Below are 25,906 nucleotides of genomic sequence, written 5' to 3' on the forward strand. Positions count from 1 at the left end.
ACACACACACACACACACACACACACACACACACACACACACACTCTAATTTACATAATGTATATATGATTATTTCGAGAAATATTAGAGATAGTAAAAGGTGACCCAGCATTCCATGCCCTTAACCAGATTAATACTATGCTTTCTGTTAAAATGGATCCCTAGTGCTTCCAGTGCAATGTATTGAGCTCCAAAATTGTAATGCATCATGGTTCTCTATATATACTCTACCTTAAGTCAATCCAAAAGCACCTTGGCATTTAATAATATGACTGGTAGGTCACTAGCTTTCTTCTAGCAGTGTGTGACATAATCAGACTTTATGCTGTCAAAGATCTCACTTCTGGGTTATTGTGTCTTTGTAGACTTGTGCTCAGAGAATACACTCCAGCCTGAAATATCTTCTAGTCATTGCTCCCAAAAAAGTATCTCTTGTATTGAAGTGGAGAAGTGAAGTTAGTGAACCTTTTCTTAGACCATGGGAAAAATACCTGATCCACTGGAGTCAACAGACAAGTTCTTATTCACAGAAAGGGTTCAGGATTTAATTTTGTGAAACAACATGTCCACAGCATAGAATTTCACTTTGAGATATGTAGAATAGAGGGGAAAGGCAATAGATGGCAAAATATAGTTTCTGAACTAGGGAACCTACTGGTTTACTTCTGAATGGTCTGGAATTATTTGGTAGTCCACCTTTCCCTTATCTCCATCCTTAATATTGCCCTCAAGCCTTGTCCCTTCTGATTGTGAAGGAACATTTAACATTCGTAATGTATACTTTTCAGGAGCTCTTCTTTTGCTTGCTTAGGCATTTTAAGGAGTCATCTGAAGACTTCTTGAGGCCCAGAAAAACCTACTGCTTTTGTCATTATCACAGAACGTTTCAGCAAGCTGGGTTGGTAGAAATGGTGTGGATTTTAAAGGAAATGATTTCCACGGTTGTTTGTTGCAATATGTTGCTAACATGGACTTGTTTCGATACATGATTGCATAGCTAAAACCCACAGTTACTTTGAAATCCCACACTACATGTTCAAAAATTACATAACGATGGTTTGCATTAAAAATACAGCTTGGTAATAAATTGCCTTCTGGAAATAATATAATGCCCTCAGGTACAGCCCATCTTTTTTTTTCCTGTTCCCTTTCCTTCCTATAAACTATAAAGGAAAGACCAGTTAGGCAGAGAGGAGTTTGACTGTAAAATTTAAGTGGAGAGGATTATGCAATAGACTTTGTATAGCTGGCTACAAATTACAGATCAGGAGAACATTGAGGATACCTACTACTTTGATCTGTTCAGGGGACTTAGTGATGTTCTGCTAGTTCTTGGAGTCCAATTGGGCTTTGGGAGCATCTTGGTGCCAGGCTGCTTATCCCGGGGAAGTTTGGGGTATGCTCAGAAAACAGAATTGTTGTTTTAGGCTTAGTTTTGAGTCCTATTTGGATCTCGCTATAAAGATAAGGGGACTCTAGGTGGAGTCTACATTTCTCTCAAGGGCTGAGTTTAAATTGGACTGGATCTTAAAATATTAAGTCTGTTTTGTTGGTTATCCTTCCATCAGCAAGATCCTGGAGTTGTGGGACTACACAGACATCTGCTTCCTTCCAAGGGTTAGCATTTATAAACATTGACTATAACTTATATTAACTTCATCAGTTTATAATTGACTTGTTAATTTGGTAATGTAACTTGTTGGTGAGTCCAGCTAGTATCAGTGTTAATCCGGTGGGCTAATGACTCAGTTCCACTTGTGACCTCGATTTAGTAACTGCATTATGTAATAAAGTGTACTGAGTTGCGTTTCTTTCGAGTCCTCAACTTGAGTCAGAAACCTCAGAAACAGAGGAAACATAGCCAAGGTATTTGAGAGACCCTTGCTCTTTCACTAAAATCAAAACTTGCATATCACTCACAAGTAAAACCTACAGAAAAATGCAGAAACTCCTGCTTGTAAAATGCATTATGGAAATTGGGAGGACTAAGAGGGAATCTTGTACTGCTGCATGTTCACTCTCTCTTTGGCCCAATGAATATTCAAGTATTATGTAAAAAGTGAAATCATTTCAGCAGGAAGGGCTAAAATATTTTCCCCACAACAGGCTATACAGCCTGGTAGTTAGGTAGATAACAGGTGTGGTTTTGAATCCATGCAGATAAGGGAGGGAATCAAACTGCAGTTTCCCATGGCCTTTGTGAGTTAGTTCCCTGAATTACTGATTAGAAAAAAGTATACCACCTCCTACTCCAAGAAAATGATGCCTCATGCTTGACTTTCAAAAAAAAAAATCCCCAGCTTAAGCATCTTAACTCAGAAGAGGATTCACCTGTTACAGACTTTATTTTAGAGGAAAATAAACCAACCAAGTGCCCAGAACCCCAGAGGAGGTGAGAAGGGGGCAGGGTTATTAAACAGACCCTCTAGTCTTCCCTGTTGTTTATCTGACCTAGGTGGTTCCCTACTCAGTGGTCTGGTAGTTATGGATCCCATTCTTACATGCCTAACTCTCCCCATGCATTTTACAGGAATCTGGATACTGCTACAGGGACCAGGGGCTAAGTTACTCTGTGGATTTTGCCCTCAGTCTATTCACCCCAAAGGATGCTGGAGCGCTACATATCCCTTTTTCAGGTATAATGAAGATAAGACACTGTTGGAGGTGGAGAAATGAAAAGAGAAGACAGTGGTACAAATTGATAAAGAACCTCAGCTCACGAAGACTAGAAAGTAATCAGCCAAGAGCTGACATAACTTGAGAATGAAGTAGATGACCTGCCTACAAAAACATGCCATCTAGAAGACAGCAAATGCTGTTCCTGACCTTTAAAGTGGAAATCAAAGACATTCATTGTAGCAGATTAAAGAATCATTATTTTGTTTACAAAGAAATGTGCTGAACTAGAAGGCCTCTTCAAAAACAAAGAAAAGAAAATAAAGAGCAACAAATGATTGAAACAATGAGCTATGAGTCATCTAAATATGCATGTTAAGACAAGGACAAACCAAAAATTGAAACTTAAATCAGATTTCATTCTAGCATTAAAAGTTTGAACATATTAGTACTTAAGGGAGAACCTGTTGAATAATTTATTTGTACTTTCACAGAACTTGGACAAAGCCTCTTATAAGAATGGGCAAAATGCTGGCAAATGAAATTTAGTGTTGAAAAATGCAGAGTTATGCATGCTGGAAGGAAGCATTTGTGCTACTTGCACTGCAGGATTCTAAACTAACAGTAACCACTTGGGAAAAGTAGGAATTTCTAAACTACGTGATAAGCTCCTGTCCAATTCAATGTGCAAAGGTGGTCAAAAATCAAGTTAAAAGTTAGAATGGATAAAGACTGTATGAGAAAACAGAGTTGTCATTTTATAACAATACATGCCACTTTATAAATCACTGATGTGTCCTCACCTTATTCTGTTTAGTTAACCTATATCAGGAAGGTGGAGATGATGTATAAGTTCTATTATGCAAGGTTTGGAGGAACTGAATACACTAGAAATCTCACTCTAAAAAAATAACCAGTGAGGATTTAGTGTACAAATATTAATTAACTAGAAAAAAATTAATCCTATTTCATAATTAACAAGGACAAATTAAATAAAAGGGCAAAAAATATGAAAAAATATGTAAAGTTCATACATTTATATATAAAGCATCCTCTACTTACTGTCACAGGATATCCCTGAGACCAAGAGCTTTATGTAACCAATTAAAAAAAGGATTAAGCACTTAAATATCTAGCAATTGGAGGTAAAAATTTATTTAAGATCCCTCATGCATAAGCCATCTCTTAAAGGACGGAGAATAACTATGGCAGGGTATTCCACAATTGTCCCTTAGGTGGTTTCTTGAACCTTTCTCTGAACCACGTATCAGTCACTGCCAGAGAAATAATACTGAGTAGATGTCCCATTGAGCTGATTCTGTGTTTTGTTCCCAATTTTTGTAGTGCTTCATCCTTTGAGGTGTGATAGTCAAAATGTTGGTGTAATAAATATGTGGAAAACCAGGAGTGCTGGCAGGAGGGTGGTACAAAGAGAACTGGATAAGAAAGTTATATCATGTGGCAAGGGCAAGGTTACTCTGGTGCCAGTGTATATGGGAAAAGACCAAAAGGGTTAAAGAGGTTTCTGCATTGCTGCCAACATTTTTGTGTTCCCATTAGAGTGCTTCATTGCTCAGAAGTCAAAGGGGATATTTTTTCCAGTGTTTTTGGCTTGTTATATTTTCTTTATGCTGCACTTCCCCGGAGGAAAGCTGTCATCTTGTGTTGCTGGATTGGTTAGACTTTTGCAAGCATTTCTGTTTTTTCTCTCCATATCATGGATGTTTTCTTAAGACTTCTTGGTTGACACCAGTCAGTGGTATGCTGTGCCACACTCTCGAGAGGAGCCAAGCATACAGCCACGTTCACTGAAAATATTAAAACCTGGGCTGACTCTTTAGGAATATGCTCACCAAGTATTAAACAAATATTGTAGTTCTCACTGCCCAGAGCTAGTCCTTCATTCTCTATTTCATGCCACAACTATAGATTTGGGGGGGGTTGTACTGATGCTGTTTGTAATATGTGCCCAGAAGCCTTATTTTCCTAGACGAATAACCCCAGACCCCGTATTGCATATGGAAACTACAGTAAAAATTAACTTGCTCCCCTGTATCTGGAAAAGGGTAAATTTTAGCAGGTCCAACCTATAACATTTATAGTAAATGAGAGTAATAAGGAAGTCCTTAGTAGCACCTTCTGTTTGGACTTGACCTCGACAAAGACCAATAAGTTATCCCAAGGGTGGGCAAAATACGGCCCGTGGGCCAGATGCGGCCCGCCATGCCATTCTATCTGGCCCACAGGACCCCCCAAAATTTAGAAAATTAAATATTTTTCTGCCCCTGGCTGCCTGTCATGCAGCCCTTGATGGCTTGCCAAAACTCAGTAAGTGGTCCTCCACCCAAAATAATTGCCTGCCCCTGAGTTATCCTCACAGATTCTTACCTCTGAGGTAGGAAGTATTATTCCCCTTTTACAGAAAAGATAACTAAGCTACAATATACTTTGCTCAAGGCCATGGAGCAAGTGCTGCGAGATGGAGCTTGGAGTAAAACTCTGGCCCTGGGGTCCCAGGCTTCTGCCACAAAGTTAGGGCTTCTTTAGGCTGACTTTTTGACCAAGATCAGAAGTAGTAGGAGCATTCATGGGTGGATCTATGATTTTCAGAAGGCACCGTGCATCATCTCCTATAAAACCACACCTATCGTTCCCCAGTTAAACATAAACCGGAAGCTTTATGAATAGGCTCAGGACCCAGAGCCGGATTATTTGGTTTAAGACTGAAGCAAAAACCAATAGAGCTTCTCTGGAAGGAGTTAAAAAAACATCTGCAGGGCGGTGAAAGAGGAGCCTCCAGACCAGGAGCAGGGACCAGACGAACAAGAGCTCCTCTGTGCCCTAGGGGGACTTCTAACCATCTTTCATTTCCCCGGAGCCTGCCGAAGGGCGTTTGAGCCCAAAAGTTTGCAGGAAAAAGACACGGTTCTTTGGGTGAAGCTTTGATCAGACCAACTTAAATAGTTGGAAAAAAAAATTCTTAGCAAGTTTTTGGGTTTAAAAACCCTTTGTCAGGCTGCAGTTGTACAACCTGCAGAAAAAGATACTTTTTCCTGGTGCTTGCCTAGTCGGTCAAGCAAAAAGTATCATCGCTGAACCAAGAGCTCCAGAGTTTTGCATTTCTTTTTGTCTCGGACCAACCCGGCTGGCACCAAGTACAGCCCTGAGGCCATGGCAGAAGAAGAAGGAAGAAGAAAAGGGAGGAGAAGAAGAAGAAAGGAGGAAAAAAGAAGAAGGATGAGGAAGTAGAAGAAAGCAGAGACGGGAGGAGGAGGAGGAGGAGGGTGGTTAACACCTGTGAAAGGCCGTCAGGAAGGCACCAGAAGGAGCCATGGAGCGAGCTCCCCCCGCATCCCGAAGCCGGGGCACACCCAGGCTCTTCCCCCCGGGAACAGAAAAGTTTGTTGTCTGTGTTCCCCCCCAAACTGCTCCGCGCCCGCCGCCCAGCCGAGCCCGACCCCGGCACCACAAAGTTTGCAAGCGGCGGCGCGTGCGCGGGGGCCGCGGCCAGGGCGCCCTGGCAGCAGGGGGGGCCGGGCCGCCCCTTCCCCGCCCCCGAGGCCGCACGCAGCACGGTGCACAGACGCCTCCTCCCCGCTCCTCCTCCTCCTCCTCCTCCTCCCGGCGCAGTTTGCCGCCCGCCCGCCGGAGCGCTGCGCCCATGGAGGCCCGGGCCGCGGCGGGACTGTCGGAGGCGGCCGGGAAAGTTTGCAGGGCCGGGGCGGCGATGGCGCGGGCGGGCGGGCGCGGGCCGCCGTGGCTCGTGTGGCTGGCACTGCTGTGGCGGCTGAGCGCGGCCGAGGCGGAGTTTTCCATCCTGGACGAGGCGCAAGTTGTGGCCACGCAGATGCGGCGGCTGGCGGCGGAGGAGCTGGGGGTCGTCACCATGCAGGTACGGCGCGCGGGGACCTGTCTCGGCCCGGCCCGGCTCTCCCGAGCCTCGCAACTTTTCTTGTCAGGGCACCCCCTGCTTTCCTTCCCCGGGAGGTGTGGGTGGGCTGCTTGACCGGCACCCGGCGGTGTGTAGAGGTCTGGTGCCGTGCCCGCTCGCTCCAGGGTCGCATCCAGCCCTTCCTAGGGCTGGTCCTGAGCCGCCACGGGCTCCCGCGCGCAACAATGGTGGGGCAAGGCAAGGGGGAAGCAGGCGGTCTGTCAAGGGACTGTCCTCCTCCATCCCCGCTCTCCCGCCGGCTCCTGCTCTAGGGCTCAGGGGGTTGGGGGACCTCGGTAGGTCATCGAGTCCGACCCCCTGCCCCGCGCAGGAAAGCCATGATTTGTGTCCGTGCCTTCGCGGTAGCTCAGCGGCTGTGATTTCTGTCATCCTTGATTGCACTTGCAGGGGACGTTGCAAGTATCCGCTACGAGTCCCAACCCTAACCCTACCCCCCCCCAGCTAAAAAAAGTGAAATCGGATCCCAAAGGCTTTACGATCCAAGGTATGGTCAGCAACAAACAAATGCAGTTTTAAAAGCCTCGCAATGGAGAAGGAGACACTTTCATGCAGTCAGCAGGGGTCCGTGCCCAAATGGCCCTTTATCTGCTCCTGAACTGGCTTCATTCTCCCACCTTTGAAACATCCTTGTGTTGGCCGGCCTCCTAGGGCTGTGCTTTGTGTGGGGAAAAATACCATGTTGTCTCTTATCATGTATTTAAATGGCTTCACTTAATAAGTTGGGTTATTGATATATTGAACTAAGGGAAAAACAAGAAAGTCACTTTTTCCATTTATGGGTCCTTCAGCACAGATCTTTTCCCCTTGTAAGTTGTGCGTGTGGTAGATGGGTGAATGCTGGATCCTCTCTCTAGTAAAAATTAAATTAGTATAAAGATGTTTCTGTGCCTATTTCCTCAGCATATAAAAAGAGGCCAAAAACAAACACATTTCCGACCAATGCTGTCAGCTTCAAAGCATCCCTTTGTTTGTCTCTCTTTTTTTCTTTTTTCAAGAGAGCTTCCACAGACCCTATTTTGAGTTATTTTCCACATCAGCACTTCGTTGTCCATAAGCTGAAGCAGGACACTGCCATAAGAATCGCACCTCGTTCCTGGCTCCAGAAAACATCTTGTTGGGAGTGAATGGCTCTGCAAAATACACAGTGCATTTATTATCACTTGGATAGTCTGAGGCCAGAAGTTATTAGCATCGCAAAGCTAGTAGATGAAGGCTTTTCAGAGTTTCCATTATGAATCCTTTTTTCATGTTCTCAATATTTTGGCTGTTTTAAAACCCAGCAATTTAAAGGGAAGCCTCCCCCTCCAATTACATTGTTACAGCTGCTTTTGATTAAAGCTGGTGAAAACAAACCTCCCATGATTTTAGAAGCTTCTTTGTTGACCTCTGCAGTAGAACAAAAATATTATGATACACATCAGTAGTATCTGATTCGTTGCAAATTTTAAAGAGTTGAAAATTGGTAAGCTAATACCTTAAAAAGGAGTCTATGCAATGAGTGCAGACTTCATGTGGTTTACTCTGTGCTGTTCGTGCATGGTACCTAGGGCAGTGTTGGCTGAAAGAGGTGCCTGTGGGCAAAGGTGGGTGAAATATGGAATAGGATAGTACAGTGATGCAGTCGGGTTCACTGTAGCTAGAGTACAGCTAAGAATATGTACTCTTTAATAGGATTGTGGAAGAAGAGCGAGAGCTTTTTCTGTACCTTGAAGCTTGAAAGAAAGCTCAAAATCAGACCCCAGTGAAGGAAGCCAAAGGGAGTGGCTTGGCTTAGTGCTTGGACAGAGTGAAGGAGATGGGAGACAGTAGGAGAGAGAGACAAAAAGGGAAAGAGGTGAAACCAGTGGAGACATTTAAAAATGGCAGAAGACAGGAGGGAGATAAGTAGGTGTATGTGGTCTGTTGAGATGGAGAGGGAGGTTGTGGGAATTTGTTTGAAGAGATTATACAGAGGGGGCAAGCACTGTATTTGTCAAGAACCTGAAATGTGAAAGAAGGAGACGCAAGTGTCAGGGCATCAGCAGCACCTGTCTGGGTATCTAGTTGCTACTCCTGGTGACGGGAAGGATGGAGGTGGTGTTAACAGTCACTGAGGCGGGAGGTAGCGGTGAGAGGCCTTGGAAACAATCATTCCAGTCACTGGGGGTCAGAGTGGTAAGAGATCCCTTAAATGCCAAAGGGTTTAGCATCAGAAAAGCAGGTGGAAATGTGTAGATAGAAGATGAGAGGTTGATTTTGGGCGTTTGAGTTGGGCGGGGGGGCAGGTGTTAGAGAATAAGAAAACTGAAGATGGGACCTCCAAGAATATAAGGGAGGCAAGGTAGATGAGAGCCTCTAATAGAGATGTTAAGAAAGAAAGAGGAAAACCAGGAGAATACAGAGCCTGAGAAGCCCATGAAAGGGTTATGGTACATAAATCATAAGGCAGAAAATAAAATCGTTTCTGATTGGAGCAGTGAGCTAATATTTTTAAGTGGGCTAACAAAACTTCTTAAAGCTATGTCTAATTTCTGTAATCATTTTTTTTTCTCCGTATTGCTGCTGTGATAACTGTCTACTGAGCATCAATCAGTAGGAAGGCTTATTGTTTTTAATGGATTTTCGTTATGTTTACATATTTATTGGTGAAAAGACTGAGCTGCATGCACTTAGTAAGAGTAATACCAGTTGCTGTGCCAAACAGGAGGATGGTAGAGCATTACTTGCAACATTTTGGCATTTATTTACAGGTGCTTACATGGGGTGCGACAGTGCAATAGCTGATCTTTATTAATTCTTATGCTTTAACACACGATTGTTGCTGTGTATATGTTGCTTTCAGATTGACTTGAGGTTAGATTTTAACCGTATAAAATAGTATACCATAAATAATAATGCAGTGAGGGGTACTTTGGAGTAAGGATTATATAGCTATGGGGTTTCTTGTGCAAGGTACAGCATTTGCTGAATAGATCAGAGAACAGTAAAATGCTACATTTTAATTTGTATTATTCATTTCAAATAAAATGAATAAAAGTGCTTCCATTATGTGTTTCTTTGTTATTTGTAAAGACTATATGTTAAGAAAAGAATGGGTTCAATACCTCATATGATTCCATGGTTTATTATGCCTTCATAAGCAATTAAATAAATACAGTCCATGCAGCTCTTTAACTTGACCTATTGTACCTATTAATTGTAGCTCCTACACCGTAAATTAGAAATGTATGTGCTCTGAAACACAGGACCATAATCTTTCATGTATTTATTTTTATAGGCCCATGACTAAGAATATAATTTTAATATAGCTGTATTGTATTTGACATGGAGCGTGCAATGAGTCCGTACAAGACCATCTCCAGTCCTATAGTGCTACCCACAAACTGGCTGGAGGAGATTGTGCAGCAACGTGTTGCATTCCCCAGTCCTCTCCTTGCTTTCCCGAAAGACCGAGTATGCTGTCATGAGTATGACAGCCCTCGTAGCGTCTGAACAAAGGGCAGGGCTAGAAGCTTGGGTTTTTATGATGGTGTGCTATACTGTTGTAAAACTAAACTTCCCTGTAGTCCATTTATGTATGTATGAATTCCAATACACAGAATGAGCAAATGAAGATAGGGTCTAATTGGCTAGAAGGAGTGTTGTGTTATTTTTTTTAATGTACTTTACACAGTGGTTTCTATCAAGCCTCTTTAACTTAAAGGTTGTCACCATTAAGAGTAACATACCCAAAGTTTTCAGGCAGCAGTGTTGAAAAGTTTTTATGAATTGCTTTTTGGCATCGAAGATGCCTGTAACTGAGAGTGATCATAGGGAAAAGTACATCTTTTTCAAGTATGCTTATTTGGCTTTGATAATACTCTGAGCCAAATTATCTGTTGGCTGAACTCCATAGGTTTGTGGAAGCTATGTCCTCAGAAAATCTAGCCCTTTGGGTGACTGTACATGAGTGCTGGAGGCTGCTCCAACATGCTGTAATTGCAGTGTGTTGAAGCAGACTCGCTTAATTAGTGTGGTAATTACTAGAGGTACACTGATACATCGGTCCATATCATATCGGCACCAGTAAAAGAAAATTGACATTATTGGTAATTGGCTGTTTGGCTGATGTGACTGATAATGTTGCCAATTAAATGCTGTGTGCATGCGCAGCTGCAGCACGTGTGCAACCAACCTGGCAGCGTACAGAGCAGCGTCCAGCTGGTAAGTCTGTTGAGGGGAAGGGCTTGGGAAAGGAAAGGGGGTCGAGAGGGCAGATCAAGGCCCCTGCGGTTAGGGAGGGAGTGGGGCTGAGGCTGAGCATGGAACGGAGCTGCGAGCGGTGCATCCTGGGGGGTGGCTCCCATTGCTACATGCCCCCCAGGGTAAGCCATGGGGGGGCATGGATCAGGGTGAGGGTGGGTATCTGCTGCAGGCTGTGATTGGGGGCAGTGCCGGGCTCTTCCCAGCTGGGGGGCTGGGCTGGGGCTATGCTTGAGCAGGGCTGCAGTGGTGCTGGGAGAGGGGGGCTACCACATAGGCCTTTTCTGGTGGCATTTGGCAAGCATTCTCTCTCAGACTCTCCACCTATAAATGGAGGTGTATACATAGGTTTAAAAAGTGTTGAGAGGATTAATGAACAAGGAAGAGTTCTGTGCAAGGACTTTGTAATCCAAGGAATGTGTATAATTTCATAACCAAGTAGGAACAGAAAAAAGTCATAGATTCAAAGGGTTTTGAAAATTTTGATGATGGATTTGTCTTGAGCTTTCGTGTTTAGTCTGCCAAAGCAGCACAGTCCTCCCTTTCTCTTCCCTCTGTCATCCACAATTTTGTGAGTCTGGAGAAAAATGATTTCCTTATACCCAGAATGACTCATGACTACTACCAAGCTGGGGGGGAGTAGTAGAGATGTTGGAAGGTAGGGCTGTAGACCCAGGTGGATACCCCAGTTCCCAGCTGGAACCCTCTGGCTGTGTCCACAGCTGATGCCAGCGCCTGCCTGGGGCTGCTGTCATACCGGGTGGGAGCTGGCATAAGAGCAGATGCGGCTGGTGGGTTCCAGGTGGGGTGGGGAGGGAATGCTCCGCATCCCTACCCTGAACCTGTTAGCTGTGTCCACAACTGATGCCAGCATCCACGGGAAGCTTAGCAGGTGCTAGCATAAGCTGTGGACGTGGCCGGCAGGTTTTGATCACGGTGAGGATCAGGATGTGCTGCAGCTCTAGGCAGGGTGGGGTTTGGAGTGTGCTGCAGCTTTGGGTAGGGTGAGGATGGCGAGCGGGGGCAGAGAGAGCAATGTGGCCCTCAAGTGGACACCAAAACTCATTAAGTGTTCCTCCTGCCAAAATAATTTTGAGTTACGCTTTCAGTGATGGCAGGTGACAGAACAAGGAACGATGTTCTCAAGTTGCAGCAAGAGAAGTTTAGATATTTGGAAAAATTCACTCACTAGGGGTAGTAAAGCACTGAAACAGGCTAGCCAGAGGGGTTGAAGAATCTCCATCATTGGAGATTTTTAAGACCTGGCTAGATAAAGATTTGGCTGGGATGATCTAGTTGGGGCTGGGCCTACTTTGAGCAGGGGGTTGAACCAAATGACCTCCTGAGGTCCCTTCCAACCCTAATTATCTATGATTCTGATGTTTAAAAAAAAACTTTTATGAGCTGAATTACAACACTGTTTCTTGGGGGATAGGTTGTAGCTATGTTGGTCTAAGGACACAGGCAGACAAAGTTCTTTGGGTGAACCTGATATCTCTTATTAGATCAAGTTAAATAGTTGGCAGAAATTTCTTAACAAGCTTTTGGGTTGGAAAACCCTTCATCAGGCTAAGGAAGCATCAACGGTCTCTTTGTTTTAAATATTAATACTTGCTCAGATGGACTCCATCAATAAATTTCTGGCATGCAGGCGCCTCCATCTTGATCTGCACACTTGTTCTACTAGCGGTGTGTTTGGCCTCACATGTTTCAGTGAAAGCAGGATGTGAGATATACCAGAAGGACTCACAGATGTGGTAATGCTATCACTGCCTGGTCAGTTTGTGTGGGAGGATGAAATGACAGCCATTGTTGGGATTCTGATGCTTCTTTATTTTCAGCGAGGTGTAATCATAATTGGTAATCCTTGCCCATTAGTCTTTGCAGAAGGAGTTAAGTATCCAAAGAACGGACTTGCTTGTATTGAAATAAGCACTTGGCTGAGACAGGTTCTGTTTCTCGCCCGTCCACAAACTTTTCCAGCATGTCACTCAGGCAATCTGTGCCACAGTTTTCCCTTTCTGAAATAGGGATCAAAATGTTTTCAGGACGAAACTGGAAGTTCATGAAGTTCTCAAATCAAAAAAAAGTAACGAGCACAACAGGAGAAGCTATAAATGAGAGATCTATCTGTTCTTAAAGAGGGACCTGTTATTTGCAAAGTGTGTAAATGTATCATTTAGGACTTCAAGTTTTGTATGCAATTTACCACTTAATAACAGAATAGGTACATATGCATCTGTTCTTTTGGTTTCAGGTTGCTTGCAGTTCGAGAAACTGCAACAAAACAAAATAAACATTAAAACAAGGAGGCAGATAAATGGTTTATGAGCTGTTTTATTTAATGTTGAAGTCTACATTATAATAGTAATTATGAGTAGAAACCAGTGGAGTAAAATCTCATCTGTTTTACATGATTATGTCTTGGTTTGGATCCAGCCATAACAATCTTTTTACAGGCTCTGTGAAAGCCTAAGACTGCAGCAGTTTTTCATCCCACTTGTTTTTTTTCTTTTTTGCATGAAACATTTCAAAAAGATATAGCGAGGTCCTGGTGGAAGGGCAGTTGAAATTGTCAATCTTGGGAGAATGAATCTGAATTTTTAATTAGGCTTTGAGTTGTTTCTTCAAAGTGTAGAGACATCATTAGTGATGTAAGTCTTGTTGCATTAGTGGAGACTGACATTTCACTTCAAACACAGAGAATGCAGCTGTCCTGTGCAGATAAAAGTTGCCAAATGTGGTGCAGCAAGGTGGATTGGTAGATAATTAGCTGTCCCACTTTACTGCTGTGTTGAAGAACCCTGCCAGTCATGGGAGGGGGAAAGGAGGAATTTATTAACGGGAGGAAATCCAAGTATGTCATAAAGCAATTTGGAATCTCTTGGCTGTGGCAGGGCTGATAAGACATATGTTAAGGAAGTGCACCAAGTAAATACAGTTGTGTGTTAGCCAACTTTTTTCTTAGCTTAATTCAGTAGAGGAGGACTGGCAAGAACCTAATGTTCTCTGCAGTACAACAAGGAAATGGCAGTGGTTCCATCAGCCTGACTTGGCATTGGTAGGAAAGAAATTAACATTTACATTTTGCATATCAATTAAAAAAGCACAATTTATAATGTTTAGAACTGGCAAGGAAGGCCAATTGTATCATCAGTGCATTTGGGGAAAAAAGTTTCAAACAGGATATTTTTAAATACTCTGAACTTATCAAGTGCAAGTGTTCTATGTAAAGAAATAACTTTAATTGTAGAATGTGTCTGTATTTGTACATGAATAAATGCATTACGTTTTCACAAAAGTGTGTATTTTTCCTTATCTTAATGGGATTCCCCCATAATTTAAGTCCCCTCTTTACAGCCATCATATAGGGCTGTTTCAGTTTGTTTCATAATCTAAGTGAAACGAACAGTAACTGAAACATGCATCTGTCTTTCATTTTGTACTTGAAGTGATGCATGAAGAGAAGCATTATAGTGAGGAGAGTGTGCCATTTAAGGGTTATGTCCCTGATTCAGTACCATGAAAGTTAATGGGAACTTTGCCATTGCCTTCTGCGAACATAGGATCCAGTCCCATGTAAATACATCTGGTGTGTCTTTAAATTTTTTTAAAAAGTCTTGTTTTAAGTCTTTCTGAAGTCTTTTTTTAAGTCTCTCTCTCATAGGAAGCATAATAAACAATACAATAAAAATATCTTTGTATCAAATTTCGTTTAATGTCTTATCAATTCTTCCTTATAAGATGGTGACTAAATGGCAGTTCTGTTGTTCTGATGGATTGCATCGTTCTTTCCTTACTAAAAGCAAAGTTTATTATGCAGTGTGGAAACCTCATAACATAAGACTCTTAGTAACTATAACTTCCTCATTATTGATTGTCATAGGACTCTTCTGTGGTGGTAGTAACTGAAAATTTATGATACTACTAAAGTCACAAACAAAGCTTAAAAACTGAATCTATAAAAGTAAGGTGATACCAGATCTTATCAGCGTCTTTAGCAAGAAATACCTTTTACAATTGTGTGCATGAGAGAATCATAAATAAAGCTTTAATTAAAACTTTAACATCTGTCCTTTTCTTTTTGGGGGAGAGGATAAATGCTTTCTACAACCATAAGCTCCCAAAACATGAAAAGCATGCGTGGTCCAGAAAGCACTTAACACTGCTTTGGGGCTCTTAACTAGACCTGGCTGGGAGCTTTTCAACAGAGTGTTGAAAAACACTGATTTGTTTAGGAGCATGAGTGAGATCCCCCTTCTTTCTGCCCAGGATAGCCTGGATTTTTTTAAATGAAAAATTAACTTTTCCAAGGAGAGTGGATCATTTTTATTAAGAAAGTTAAACTGCAAAAGCGATTTTCTGTCACAGTTTTGATGGAAAATTTTTGACCAGATCTGCCCTTTACTGTCCTGTTGTGAGTTACTTGAGTTAAAGCAGAGAGATCTGTTACTGGTTAGGAAAAAATGTTTCAGTAGTGGGAACTCCCTCTCTCCCCCCTCATCCCTGCCACCTCTGCTGTGTTCTGCTTCTCAGGACCCTTAGTCTGAGGAGTTAATAATTAAAGTCCTCTCTCATGACACAGACTACAGTTACAGGCACTAGATTATACATATTGTTTTGAAGAAGTTTAAGTTGATTTGTTTTTGGAACATTGATTATGAGTGGTGCAAGTCAGCAGTGGCAACACACAGTACGATACACTGTTTAAGTAAGTCATTTTTCAGATGTGCCAGAAGAGCATATTTGCAAAAATATGTATATTTTTTTTTTTACAGCTTAAATTGCTAGCACCAGCTCATGCTGGTGAGCTTTACGACTTCCATAGATGTGAAGCAGAAGTAGCCCGTAACCCTCCTTATTTTCAGTGGGGCTCCTTTCTTTCTTTGACCATGACATTTTAGAGCTGTAACCAGTCTACTGCAAGTCATAGTTACTTTTAGAGAGGAACCAGGCTTGTGTGTGTGTGCACGCACATACTCATGGATGCGCATATGCATGCATTTGTTTTGTTTGGATTTTTTTTCCCTCTCTTTCCATCTTCCCACATACATATGACACACAATAGGAATTGCTAGCTGGCTGAGTAGCAATCACGAATGAGTTTTAGGCCAGAGGAAAGGGTTTTAAAACAGACGCATCTGGAAGTTCTAGAGAAGTTTGTAGAGACTGAAAATCTTTAGCAGATGCTCTTTCTCTTTTGTTTTGGTAGGGTTCCTGCATTTCTTTTCCTTCACCTTTCTGGAACATTACTGAGGATTAAAAAACCTGACAATCCTGTTCCCTAAAATTTCTCCAAATTCAAAATCTAAAGAGCTTTTATGGTGACAATAGATTTGTCATAGCATCTGGCTTTATCCTTTGAATTTGCTGTGGACAAAATAGAAGCTGGCCTTTGTCTCATGGTTTTAGAATAACACTGACTTCCTTTTGCTTAATTTTGCTGTACTTGTTTTATGTCTAGATTGATGTGATGTTGTCCACGTTCTCACCATCTTTTTTTCAGATGGAGTTAAGAAATGACTGTTCTGCCATACAGCCAATGGTAATGCATATTTTTATAGGGTTAAACTGGAACTATGGAAACTAATATATCTTCCAAGTACCATCTGGAAGAGAATGTGTTCCAACCTTTGTTCATTTTAAAGCTTTGCTTGGATAGGGAGAAATCTTGACATGACCTCAATACGAATTCTGTTTAAAGAGATAAGCATGACTCTTTTGAACAGTTGGTTCCCTGTTTCTGTATCCTTGGAACTGATCAGGGATTGGTAGATTATAATCTGGTTTGAGAACATGACAGTAGACATGTTATACAGTAGACAGTTATACAGAAATGTCAAAAGGTGCTTTCTAGGCTCATTTACCTTCTGTTTAGCTCTTTCCTCTACCTCTATTAAGTGAAACATTTGAAGTGTTTCCTACTGACCCATTTTTTTTCTCTCTGACATTATATGGAACAACATTGGGGAGATGTTGGGTTGGTGTAGTGGGCGCCGCATTGCTGAAATATCAATAATTGGGGGTCTTTGGATGAAGTGAGTCTGGGCTTTAAGCCACTAGCTCTAGGGAGAGGCAAGAGAGAAAGCAGACAGTTTGATATGCATCAGTGTTGGCTGTTGGGGGAGTGTGTGCACCCCTGTGCATCCCCTACCAGTCACCTATGCTACAGTCTGCTGCAGCTGGGGCTGGACCAGGACATGCAGTGCACAGACACCTCTGCTCCCCTCATCCATTCCCTTCCCCCGATGCCGGGATTCCTGTTGGCACTGTAGCTGTGCAGTCCTGGCACCGTGGCCACTGGCAGCTGGGCCTGCGCAGGGTGGGGTGCAATGCAGCATGCTGAGTAGGCATCCTACCTCCCCACTTGCTGCATTGAGCCACTGCTGCACCACACCAGGAAAATCGGTGGCTGTCCCAAGTCAAACCCCCTGCAGCCAGCACGGACTGTTGGCACTGCAGTGGCAGCAGCTTATCATGGTGGACAGGATATCTGCTTAGCATGCTGCATCATACCCCATCTCTGTGTGGGCTTGGCTGCCAGTGACTGCAGTGCTAGGATTATGCAGAGCCAGTAGGAAGCCATGTAGGGTAGGGGGATTGCAGAGGAGTCTGCACATCCTGGCCTGGCCCCAGCTGTGGCAGAGCAGAGTAGTACAGAGCATTGCCCTCCCTCCTCAGGCTCCCAGGGGCTGACGGGCCGCATAGGATCAACTGGTCAGCTGAATATAGCCTATGGCCCACCCCTGCTATGTTATCTTAAAGGTGCTCTGTAGCTGAGGTTTCTCTACCCACTCAGTCACAGGTTTCACAAAAGCATTTATTGCAGTGGCTTTCAAACAATGTGGCATAGCACCTTGGGGTGCCCTGAGGTCCTTTCAAGGGTGCCATGGGAGGTGGGCACATGGTTCACAAAATTAACCCAGAGATTTCAAATAGGAATTCACTGTTTTAAAAGCATTTTGACCTGTTGTGGTCTTTCTGAGTTCTTTGCAAGAGAAACATCGCTGTATTACTTTTCTGCACTCAAAAATGAGTGAAAACTAAGAGTTGGCATTTTCTGAAGGGTGCCTTGAGCCAGAAAAGGGGTGCCTTGAGTCTGGGAAGATTGAGAGCCACCAATCTGTTGTACTGAAATGTGGGAGTGTAGGAGAACTCAGTTGTAGAATTTCATCATTCCTTCACCCGGATATATGAAGTCAGAGGTCCTCCACATTTAACATTCATCTGGGCTAGTAAGTTTGAGACACACTAATTTCAGTAGCTTGTGGCATATATGGGAATGATGTGGCCAGTTTCACATCCAGCTGCCTTTGATTTCCCAATGCAAATGGTTAAGTACCTACATCTTACATCTTGATCAACTCAGGGCAACTTTTGACACAAGTTCAGAGCAGGGCTTGTACTTTCTTCTCTGGAGCAAAACACCTTATCAGCCCAGATACAGTGGGCTGGATGTAAATGGAGATGTGATGGTGTTCAATTTCCATTTGGCTGGTGGGAAGACCAGTATGGAGAATGAGATTGAGGGCTACTGTCACACATCATCCAGGACTGCTTCAGACCAGCACAAAAGCTATCTTGCTTTGTAATATAGCATATGGGATAAGACTTTCTATTGGTGAAAGAGGAAGCAGGTAATTTATCGGAAATAGCACAGGCCTGACATCCTGGACTGGTAGTCAGGAGATCTGGATTCAGTCCTTAGTTCTGCTACAGATTTTCTTTCACTTGTCCACAATCAGTCTTCATTTTTCCCGATCTGAAAAATGAGGATGCTAATACCACTGTTTCACAAGAGTGACAGAGGAATGATTCGCTAACAGTGGTGAAAATAATAATTTTCAGAATGGTCTGGAAAAGGCTTAGTTTTGAACACAGTTACAGGTGCAAGCTCTTTATGGGTTGAGAGCACAAAGTAACTTTCAAAGGGGGTAATGTGTTCAGTTTTGTTCGAGCCAACTCCGTTCAAATTGAAGTACTAGTCTTCCATACTAGAATTTAGGCTTGATATTGTATTTGTAACTTAGTCTCTGTGAGACTCCTTAGTCTGGTTTCTCTCTTCTGACAACTAGATTTATGGCTAGATGCAATAAAAGGCATATTGTGTAGTAAAAAGGAGGTGGGGCTTTACCACAGGCTAACTGCTCTGCAGCAATTGCCTTGTGCGCATGCTCTTACCCTAGTTAAGTGAACAGCTTTCATTGCTTCAGAAAATTTACTTGTTTTCCTCAAGGATACTGAGCCAGTAGATTGTCCTTGTGACTTGTCTTTACCCAGATACACAAGGATGTTGCCTGTTGATTTTTTTTTTTGAGAGCTCAGTACCACCTGCAGGAAAAAGAATCATTCAAACTTCTGATCATTTTTTCCTCCTTTTCAAGAATTGCAGAACAAAGTGGGGAAAGGCCACCTGAGCTCAGTGAATCATATACAGTTATTGTGAATTCCTTAAGCCTTTTGTCATGTGTCCAAAGAATCTGAGTTCCTTCGAACCCCCGCAGAATTCAATCCATTAATCTTAATAGGGCTAGGGATAGAAATTACACATAAGCCAGTATAAATGATTGGAAACCGGTTCAAACCTATAATACAACAGAAGTTCAGTGTGTAAAAACTAATTTCAAAATGGCTGAAACCGGTTTGAGATGAACCTGGGTGGATGTAGTATCAGACTTAACTGATTTAGGTTAAATTGGTTTATTGAACTTCTGTCCCCTCCAGGTTCTATTTAAGTCAACAATCCTCCAGTATCCCAAAATGCTTTGGACCCTCATACACATTCCTTTGCAGGGTTGGTGAGCTAGCCTTGACCCAAGCTGTCTGCTCCCTCCATGCAGAGAGGTGTGCTCTTGCGCCCCCCGGTTTCTGGTCTGGGCCACTGTAGGCATGTAGCTGCATTTCCGGCATCAGAAGTGAATGTCTGTTCACGTGCTTATCAGTTCACTCTACACAGTTTAGACAAACTTGCAAAGACTGAATTGATTCAGTCTCAGGCTTTTTGAGTGTCTGTAGTTAGCCTAGGTGCCAAACCAGCGTTTTGTAGATGAAATGTTAGAGGGTTGGAAGGGACTGCAAGGATCATCTAATCCCAACCCCTGTGCACAGATGGAGGATGAACTATTCCTTTTTTGGTTTTATATTACTTTAAAACTTTGTATTTGAACAGTAGTTTGAAAGTTGTGTTTCCAGGCTTATTCCAGTTAAAGAAATGCAAGAAAACCAGGCCGAATAGGTTGAAACTGCCCTGTTGGAAGAGATCTTTTGTCCCATATGCACTGATGCAGCTATGGATTAGATAGTTTCCTTGAGAATTTCTTTTGGCCAAAGAATGTGTGATTTTTCTGATAATAGTCATTTAATGCTTTTTAATTAATTTTTCCCCCTGTGGCTACCCCTATGACTGACAGGTGGGATGTGGGAATTATTCCCTCAATCTGGGCTGGTGGAGTTGAACCACACAAAATTTACAGAGAAAATTATACTCTCTGGTTCAGACAGGAACACAGAAATAAACACTTGACTGTCTGTTTGTCAAATTGTAAGCCAATGGGTTATGCTTCTGTTTTTAAACCATAAATGCTGAAGTTTTTGGTCTGGCAGATTAAAATTAGAATGTATTTTGTAGCCCGATGCACATAATTGCTGTGCGTTACTTATAGGTAGCTTTGATTTTTCTTTAAAAGGTAACGTTACACAGGAAGTAAGGTTGAAAGTGAAAAATGAATATTAAAATTCTTAACTGGAAGGGTTGGAAAAAAGTGTCTCACTACCACTGAGTAGCTAAACATATAAATGGAGGACACAATTCAGAATTGCAGTTTAACATAGGCTTTTCTATGTAATTTAGGAAATAAACTACCCTGTTTAAATCTAAGAGAGAATTGTAAAAACATTTCCCAGAGTTGAGGAAATAAAGAAAAATGAACAAATATACTGTAGTAAAATCCCTATTATACAGCATTTGAGTAACTGAAATTTCCAGGTGGCCTGACGCAGGGGAGGAAACTCATACACAGCCGCCACCCACCACCCTGCACTGTAGCTGCTCCGCGTGCAGCCACTGCCAGCCTCGGGTAACCTGCGTTTTTAGATTCCTGCCCCGCTTCCGCCCCCCATTCCCCACTTGTGCTGGATAACAGGGATTTTACTGTAATTTGTGTTTTTTATTTTTTAGGAAACAGCCTTTTTAATTTTTATCTCCAGATTTAAAACAATTTCAAATTGTTTTTAAAACTCATTCTCTATGACTTTCTAATTAATAATTTTGTTTTTCCATTTTAAATAAATGTAAAACTTCTTAAAACCTAAAGTCTGGCTTTCATTATTTTCTTTACAAAAAGAACTACATCCAACCAGGAGGGCATGCATTTGAAGAAGTGGCTGAAAACAAGCCATGCCTAATTTATGGCCCTTCATCAGCTGTCTTGGTATTCTTGATTAATCTTCTTTATATTAGAAGCATTGTATCTGCTATATTTCAGTTTCTTATAATCAGCTGTGTAGCCCTCTGCTCTTTCCAGATTTAAATTGAAGCTGGCTCAATAAGCTGAGGAGGTGTTTCTAATCGGACTTAACACCAGTGTAGTAGCACTGATTTCAGAGGAATTGCTTCTGATTGCTATCAGTGTCAAAACAAGTTTTATCATTTTAAAAAAAATAATATTTTCCCTCTCCCCTATTTAACTGCATAGATCCTTCATGTAGCAAGAGTTCAGTTCCCTTAGAAGTTAGCAAAGTGCTACTGTCCATCCATGGTCCTACATCATTTCAGTATCTGGTCTGAGTAACATTAATTGTTCATTTAAATATAGATAATACTCTCACTCAGTCTCTGTCATACCATTGTTCCTTGAGACTGGCAGTCTCAACATTTTTTTGAGATTGCCATTCTTCTGGTTCCGTATCCATAAAAATGGGTGAGTTTGCAAGTAAATGGAAATTCTCATTCTTTTTGCTATAGATACATGAAAACAAAATTTGTTCAGGATTTTATTTTCCCCTTGCATTTATTATTTTTAAAAAGTGAGTATATATTGGGAACAACGTTTCAAATTGCTGCTGCTTTTTGTATGTCTGCAACATTATTATTAAAATCAAATAGGGAAAAAGCCACTTTTTATGGCTTCCTTCCTTATTTATTTTGTGTAAATATTTGTTTGAAGTGCTAAATTTGAGTACTGCATGACGAATACTGCATCTCCTCCATGGCTGCATTCACCAGGGGTTTAAGGGAAAAAATATGCATAGTTGCTGGCTGCTGCTTCAATCTGATGTAGTTGAGAGACCTACAAATTACCATCTTCTTTCTAAATTTACAATTAAACAATAACAACAAAGAGTGTTTTGTCAGATGGCCAGTGGCTAAGATTATAAAGAGGGTTATATGTTGTCCCTTGCCAGCAATAGCAGGGGGTTGGACTTGGTGACCTAGGAGACTGATATTACATCCTGTTCTCTTGTGAGTATCTTTTGGCCTCTGGCTCTTAACCTAGTTAGTTAGTCATTAGTTGCCATGAAAGATGGGTCCAGAAGTGATTTTAATCATATGATATTAATGACTATTCCACTTCATATTTTTATTTATTAACAATATGGGATTTTTAGAAACGGTCAGCTGACAATCAGCCTCTGCACCACTGTGGAAACTGTGTTGAGCTCGCTACACTGCTCACTACTGGAACGGGTGGGACAGCAGGGCTTCGGAAAAAGAATTCAGTTGAGTTTCAATTGTTAATTGAAGATCTACAGATGGCAAAACTACTATAGTATAATCTGCTTTGAATTAAACTATCCTGAACGTAAATGTTATGTAGATGATAAAGAATAGTTCAATGTGGATTACTTGTGGCTGGTTTCTCTGGAAAAAAAAGTCTTCAGAGTTTAATGTGTTTTAAATAGTCGCGACAAATGCTGCCCTACCATTTTTCTGGAACATGATACTAATTTTGGCAGAGTTTTTTCTCATACATATTTACTTGGTTACTCGCTAACTACAAGTATCGAAAATATATTCCAGTAACCATAACCTCAAATTTCCAAATATAGCTATTCCATATATATCCAAGAATATAGGTCTCTAAAAATGTCAATTAAAAACAACATTCTGTTTATACTACAGCATTATAGGCACCTTAATTTCTTTTGAGGGTATAGAGTTGAAGGGACATCTTTTGGGAAGAGTAGCAAGGACTAACTAAATGTTATATCCTGGTAGAAGGGGATTTATCAAGTGAGTACATAATTCTTGATAGTTATTTAAAGAGTAAGACTTAGTGAATCTGTTGTGTTCCCCAGTCATAGCATCAAGGGGAAGCATTCAGGCTAAAGGCTGGTTCCCCTTCAAGAGAAAATTAGCAACTAGAATAGGAGGATGCAGCAGCAGTATTTCAAAGAGGAGAGCAGTTTTGTGCTGTTTTTAGATCATCTGCAAAACTAATGAAATCTGTTGCTGCCTCTCGCCAAGCTAACCATGTCTTCTTTACCTAGATAGTATGCTTTCTGGGTATGCAGGCTTACCCCCGGCTTTTATCTTGTGTCTAGCCCAAACCCCGAGACTCTCTGTGGTAGTTTATTTGTGCTTTGAACCAGACCTTTTTTGTGTGCCCATCTAGAGGTACAGATTGAAGCATCAGTTGCATGGGCCAGTGCAGGGTGTTTATTGGTAATGAGGAGGTGCCTATCTTTAGGAGGTGCCTAAGCCAGGGTAGTCCTCTGGCCTTCCTTTCTTCTGACTAGTCTTTGACATGCTGTGTAGTCAGCAACCAATAAAGGAGCTCCTTTGCATGGACAGATGCATGAAATTTTACTGCTAGACTTAGAGAAGCTGTTCCATCTTCCATGTCTGATTAACATCCTTCCCAGCCTGAAATAATATTAAAGCCAATACAGGCAGTCCTCAGACTTAAAACACAATTGGTTCCTGAAAACCATGTCTTAAGCTGAAACGTTGTAACTCTGAAACGATTTTCCCATAGGAAACAATGTTATAAATGAGGGATTCGTTCCTGAACCAAGGCCCAGTACCCTGTTTTCACCCAAAATAACCCAGAATTATGTACTCAGTCAAATATAAATGAGTAATATAGCTACATTACTGTATTTATATTGTAAATAGCAATCACTGATTTGGAAGGACTTCTTTGAAGGACTCTTGGCTGGACGTTTTGAAGGGATCTTGGCTGGAGTCTTCTCAGGAGTTTTGGCTGCAGGTTTTTCTGGAGTCTTGTCTGTTTTCTTAAAGAAAGTGTCCAAGGAAGTTTGGACAGATGTTCTCCAGGGAGATGGGTGACGCAGCAAACTTGTTCACTGGCATGGGTTGGAGTCAGATCAAGCGTTGTAAAGTCGAAACTGATGTCAGAAAGTTGAAACGGGCGTCAATTTATAAATGTTGCAAATACGAAATGTTGTAACTCGAAACATAAGTTGAAGACTGCCTGTACTGTCAACTGACTCTGTGTTTGATTTCCTGAACTCCCTCCTCTCAAAAATGTATGTACGTATGTACATAGATACAATTTTTAAAAAATAGTTAACTCATAATAGCTAGTGTGTATACTACCAATCTGGATAGTGCCATTTCTGAGGAAGTCAATGTCTGAAGGCAGGAGAGAGGCCTACCAAGCTGGTAAAAAAATAATACACTCTTCCATTGTCTTGGCAGGACTCTTGCTCCCCAATTGTTCTTACATGAGGCAGTCACCCAAAAAACACTGTCTGAGTCAGAGGACCTAAAATGAACATGGAGAAAATAATGACTCAGAAATGACCTGCAGTTTGAAAGTCATAGCAACCTTAGGAACACCTGGCATACCAGAGAGGAAAAGAGCAAGGGAGAAAAGAAAGGGAGAAGTCAAAGTGGTTTTTCCTGCTTTGAGGCTCAGTCAGAGCAAGAATGAGCATTGCTAAAGGTACTCTTCAGATAGCTACTTACCTACCCTAATGACCCCTGGACTGTGGCCCCTGGACCAAGATCAATGCCTGCTGATTTCCCTAAACCAGCACATCCTGCATTCTTTCAGTAGTTCAGGGATTGGATGGTCTATATACTGCTCCCTCCCATTCACTATAACCCTGTACACCAGCGATGGGGAGAAGATGTTCACTTCTGACAATCTTAGTTTGCTCCCGTGCAATTATGAGATGTAATGGCACGGTATGGCTTGCGTTTGCACTATTTGTTTTAACTCTAACGTTTGGATGGTTGCAGTGGTTTCTGAAAGACTGTTTATTTTAATGCTTGGTTTTAATACGTTAGCAATGATGTGACAGATCATGAACACTTTGGGAAAAAAAAAAAGTCAGAAAGCTGAACTCAAAGGGTTTGATAAAATATCACACGCACACGAGAGAGAGAGCGCCAGCAAGCTACATATACTACAAGAGCACTCAGCATTGCATTTCCTTATGGACATCTCATGATATAAGCATGATATAGGTGTACAAGGCACCTTTTTTTCCCCATAGCCTTTTGGAGCCTTCTTAGTTGCAACAGGTGCAATTTCACGTTTCCTATATTTTGCCTGTAAACCATCAGTGTCCTAAGCTCACGGTGGGCAAACATTTTCACCCTTGCTTTTGCAGATGTGCAGGACAGCACCACAGTAAGATATCTGACAAACACTTCTGTAGGAAGAGCCATTTTTCTTTCAACCTATCACATGCACAGCTGCAGAGTGTGAAATGAAACCTTCCTCTGCCAGAGGAAAAGGAATATCATGGGATGGTTTCATAAGCTGTGGTGGTAGATGATAAACAGGGTTCCCTCATATAGGGGCACAGATATCCCATTGACAGCCATCTAGGGAAAGTCATGCTCTTGCTTGTCCGCATAGGTCAGCGTGAGATCTTGGTGTTTTGGTATCATGCACCTTGCCAGGCCATTACTTGTAGACCCGTTATTATGGTCAACCAAGGCCTGCATAACTACGATAACAAATATAATTTGTGGTTGATGTATTCATGTTCATTGTGTGGTAGGCAGATGGAAGGCACACAAGTGCCATCAGTGGCTGCACAGCAGTTTGGGAAGCTCATGGTGATAAGCAGTATTAATCACCTCAGAAACTCCATGACCACAGCTCTGACAGTTGTCTTGCCTACGCCATACAGGTTAGT

The 25,906-nt window shown here is 42.0% G+C and overlaps 1 protein-coding gene across 2 annotated transcripts in view; it reads left to right on the forward strand.

The window, feature by feature from the left end:
- The first annotated feature begins 6,247 nt into the window (after positions 1-6,247).
- Positions 6,248-25,906, forward strand: part of CACHD1 (cache domain containing 1) — a 180,066-nt gene continuing 160,407 nt past the window's right edge. The window contains exon 1 of one of the 2 annotated variants that reach the window (XM_019531574.1): positions 6,248-6,508. In XM_019531574.1, the coding sequence (XP_019387119.1) occupies positions 6,278-6,508 (231 nt within the window). In that variant the 5' untranslated portion in view covers positions 6,248-6,277. The remainder of the gene's footprint in view (positions 6,509-25,906) is intronic. The other variant, XM_019531575.1, reaches the window with a different exon arrangement.

Source organism: Crocodylus porosus, unplaced genomic scaffold (assembly GCF_001723895.1).
Source record: "Crocodylus porosus isolate Cpor-Errol unplaced genomic scaffold, CroPor_comp1, whole genome shotgun sequence".
Lineage (NCBI taxonomy): Eukaryota > Metazoa > Chordata > Crocodylia > Crocodylidae > Crocodylus > Crocodylus porosus.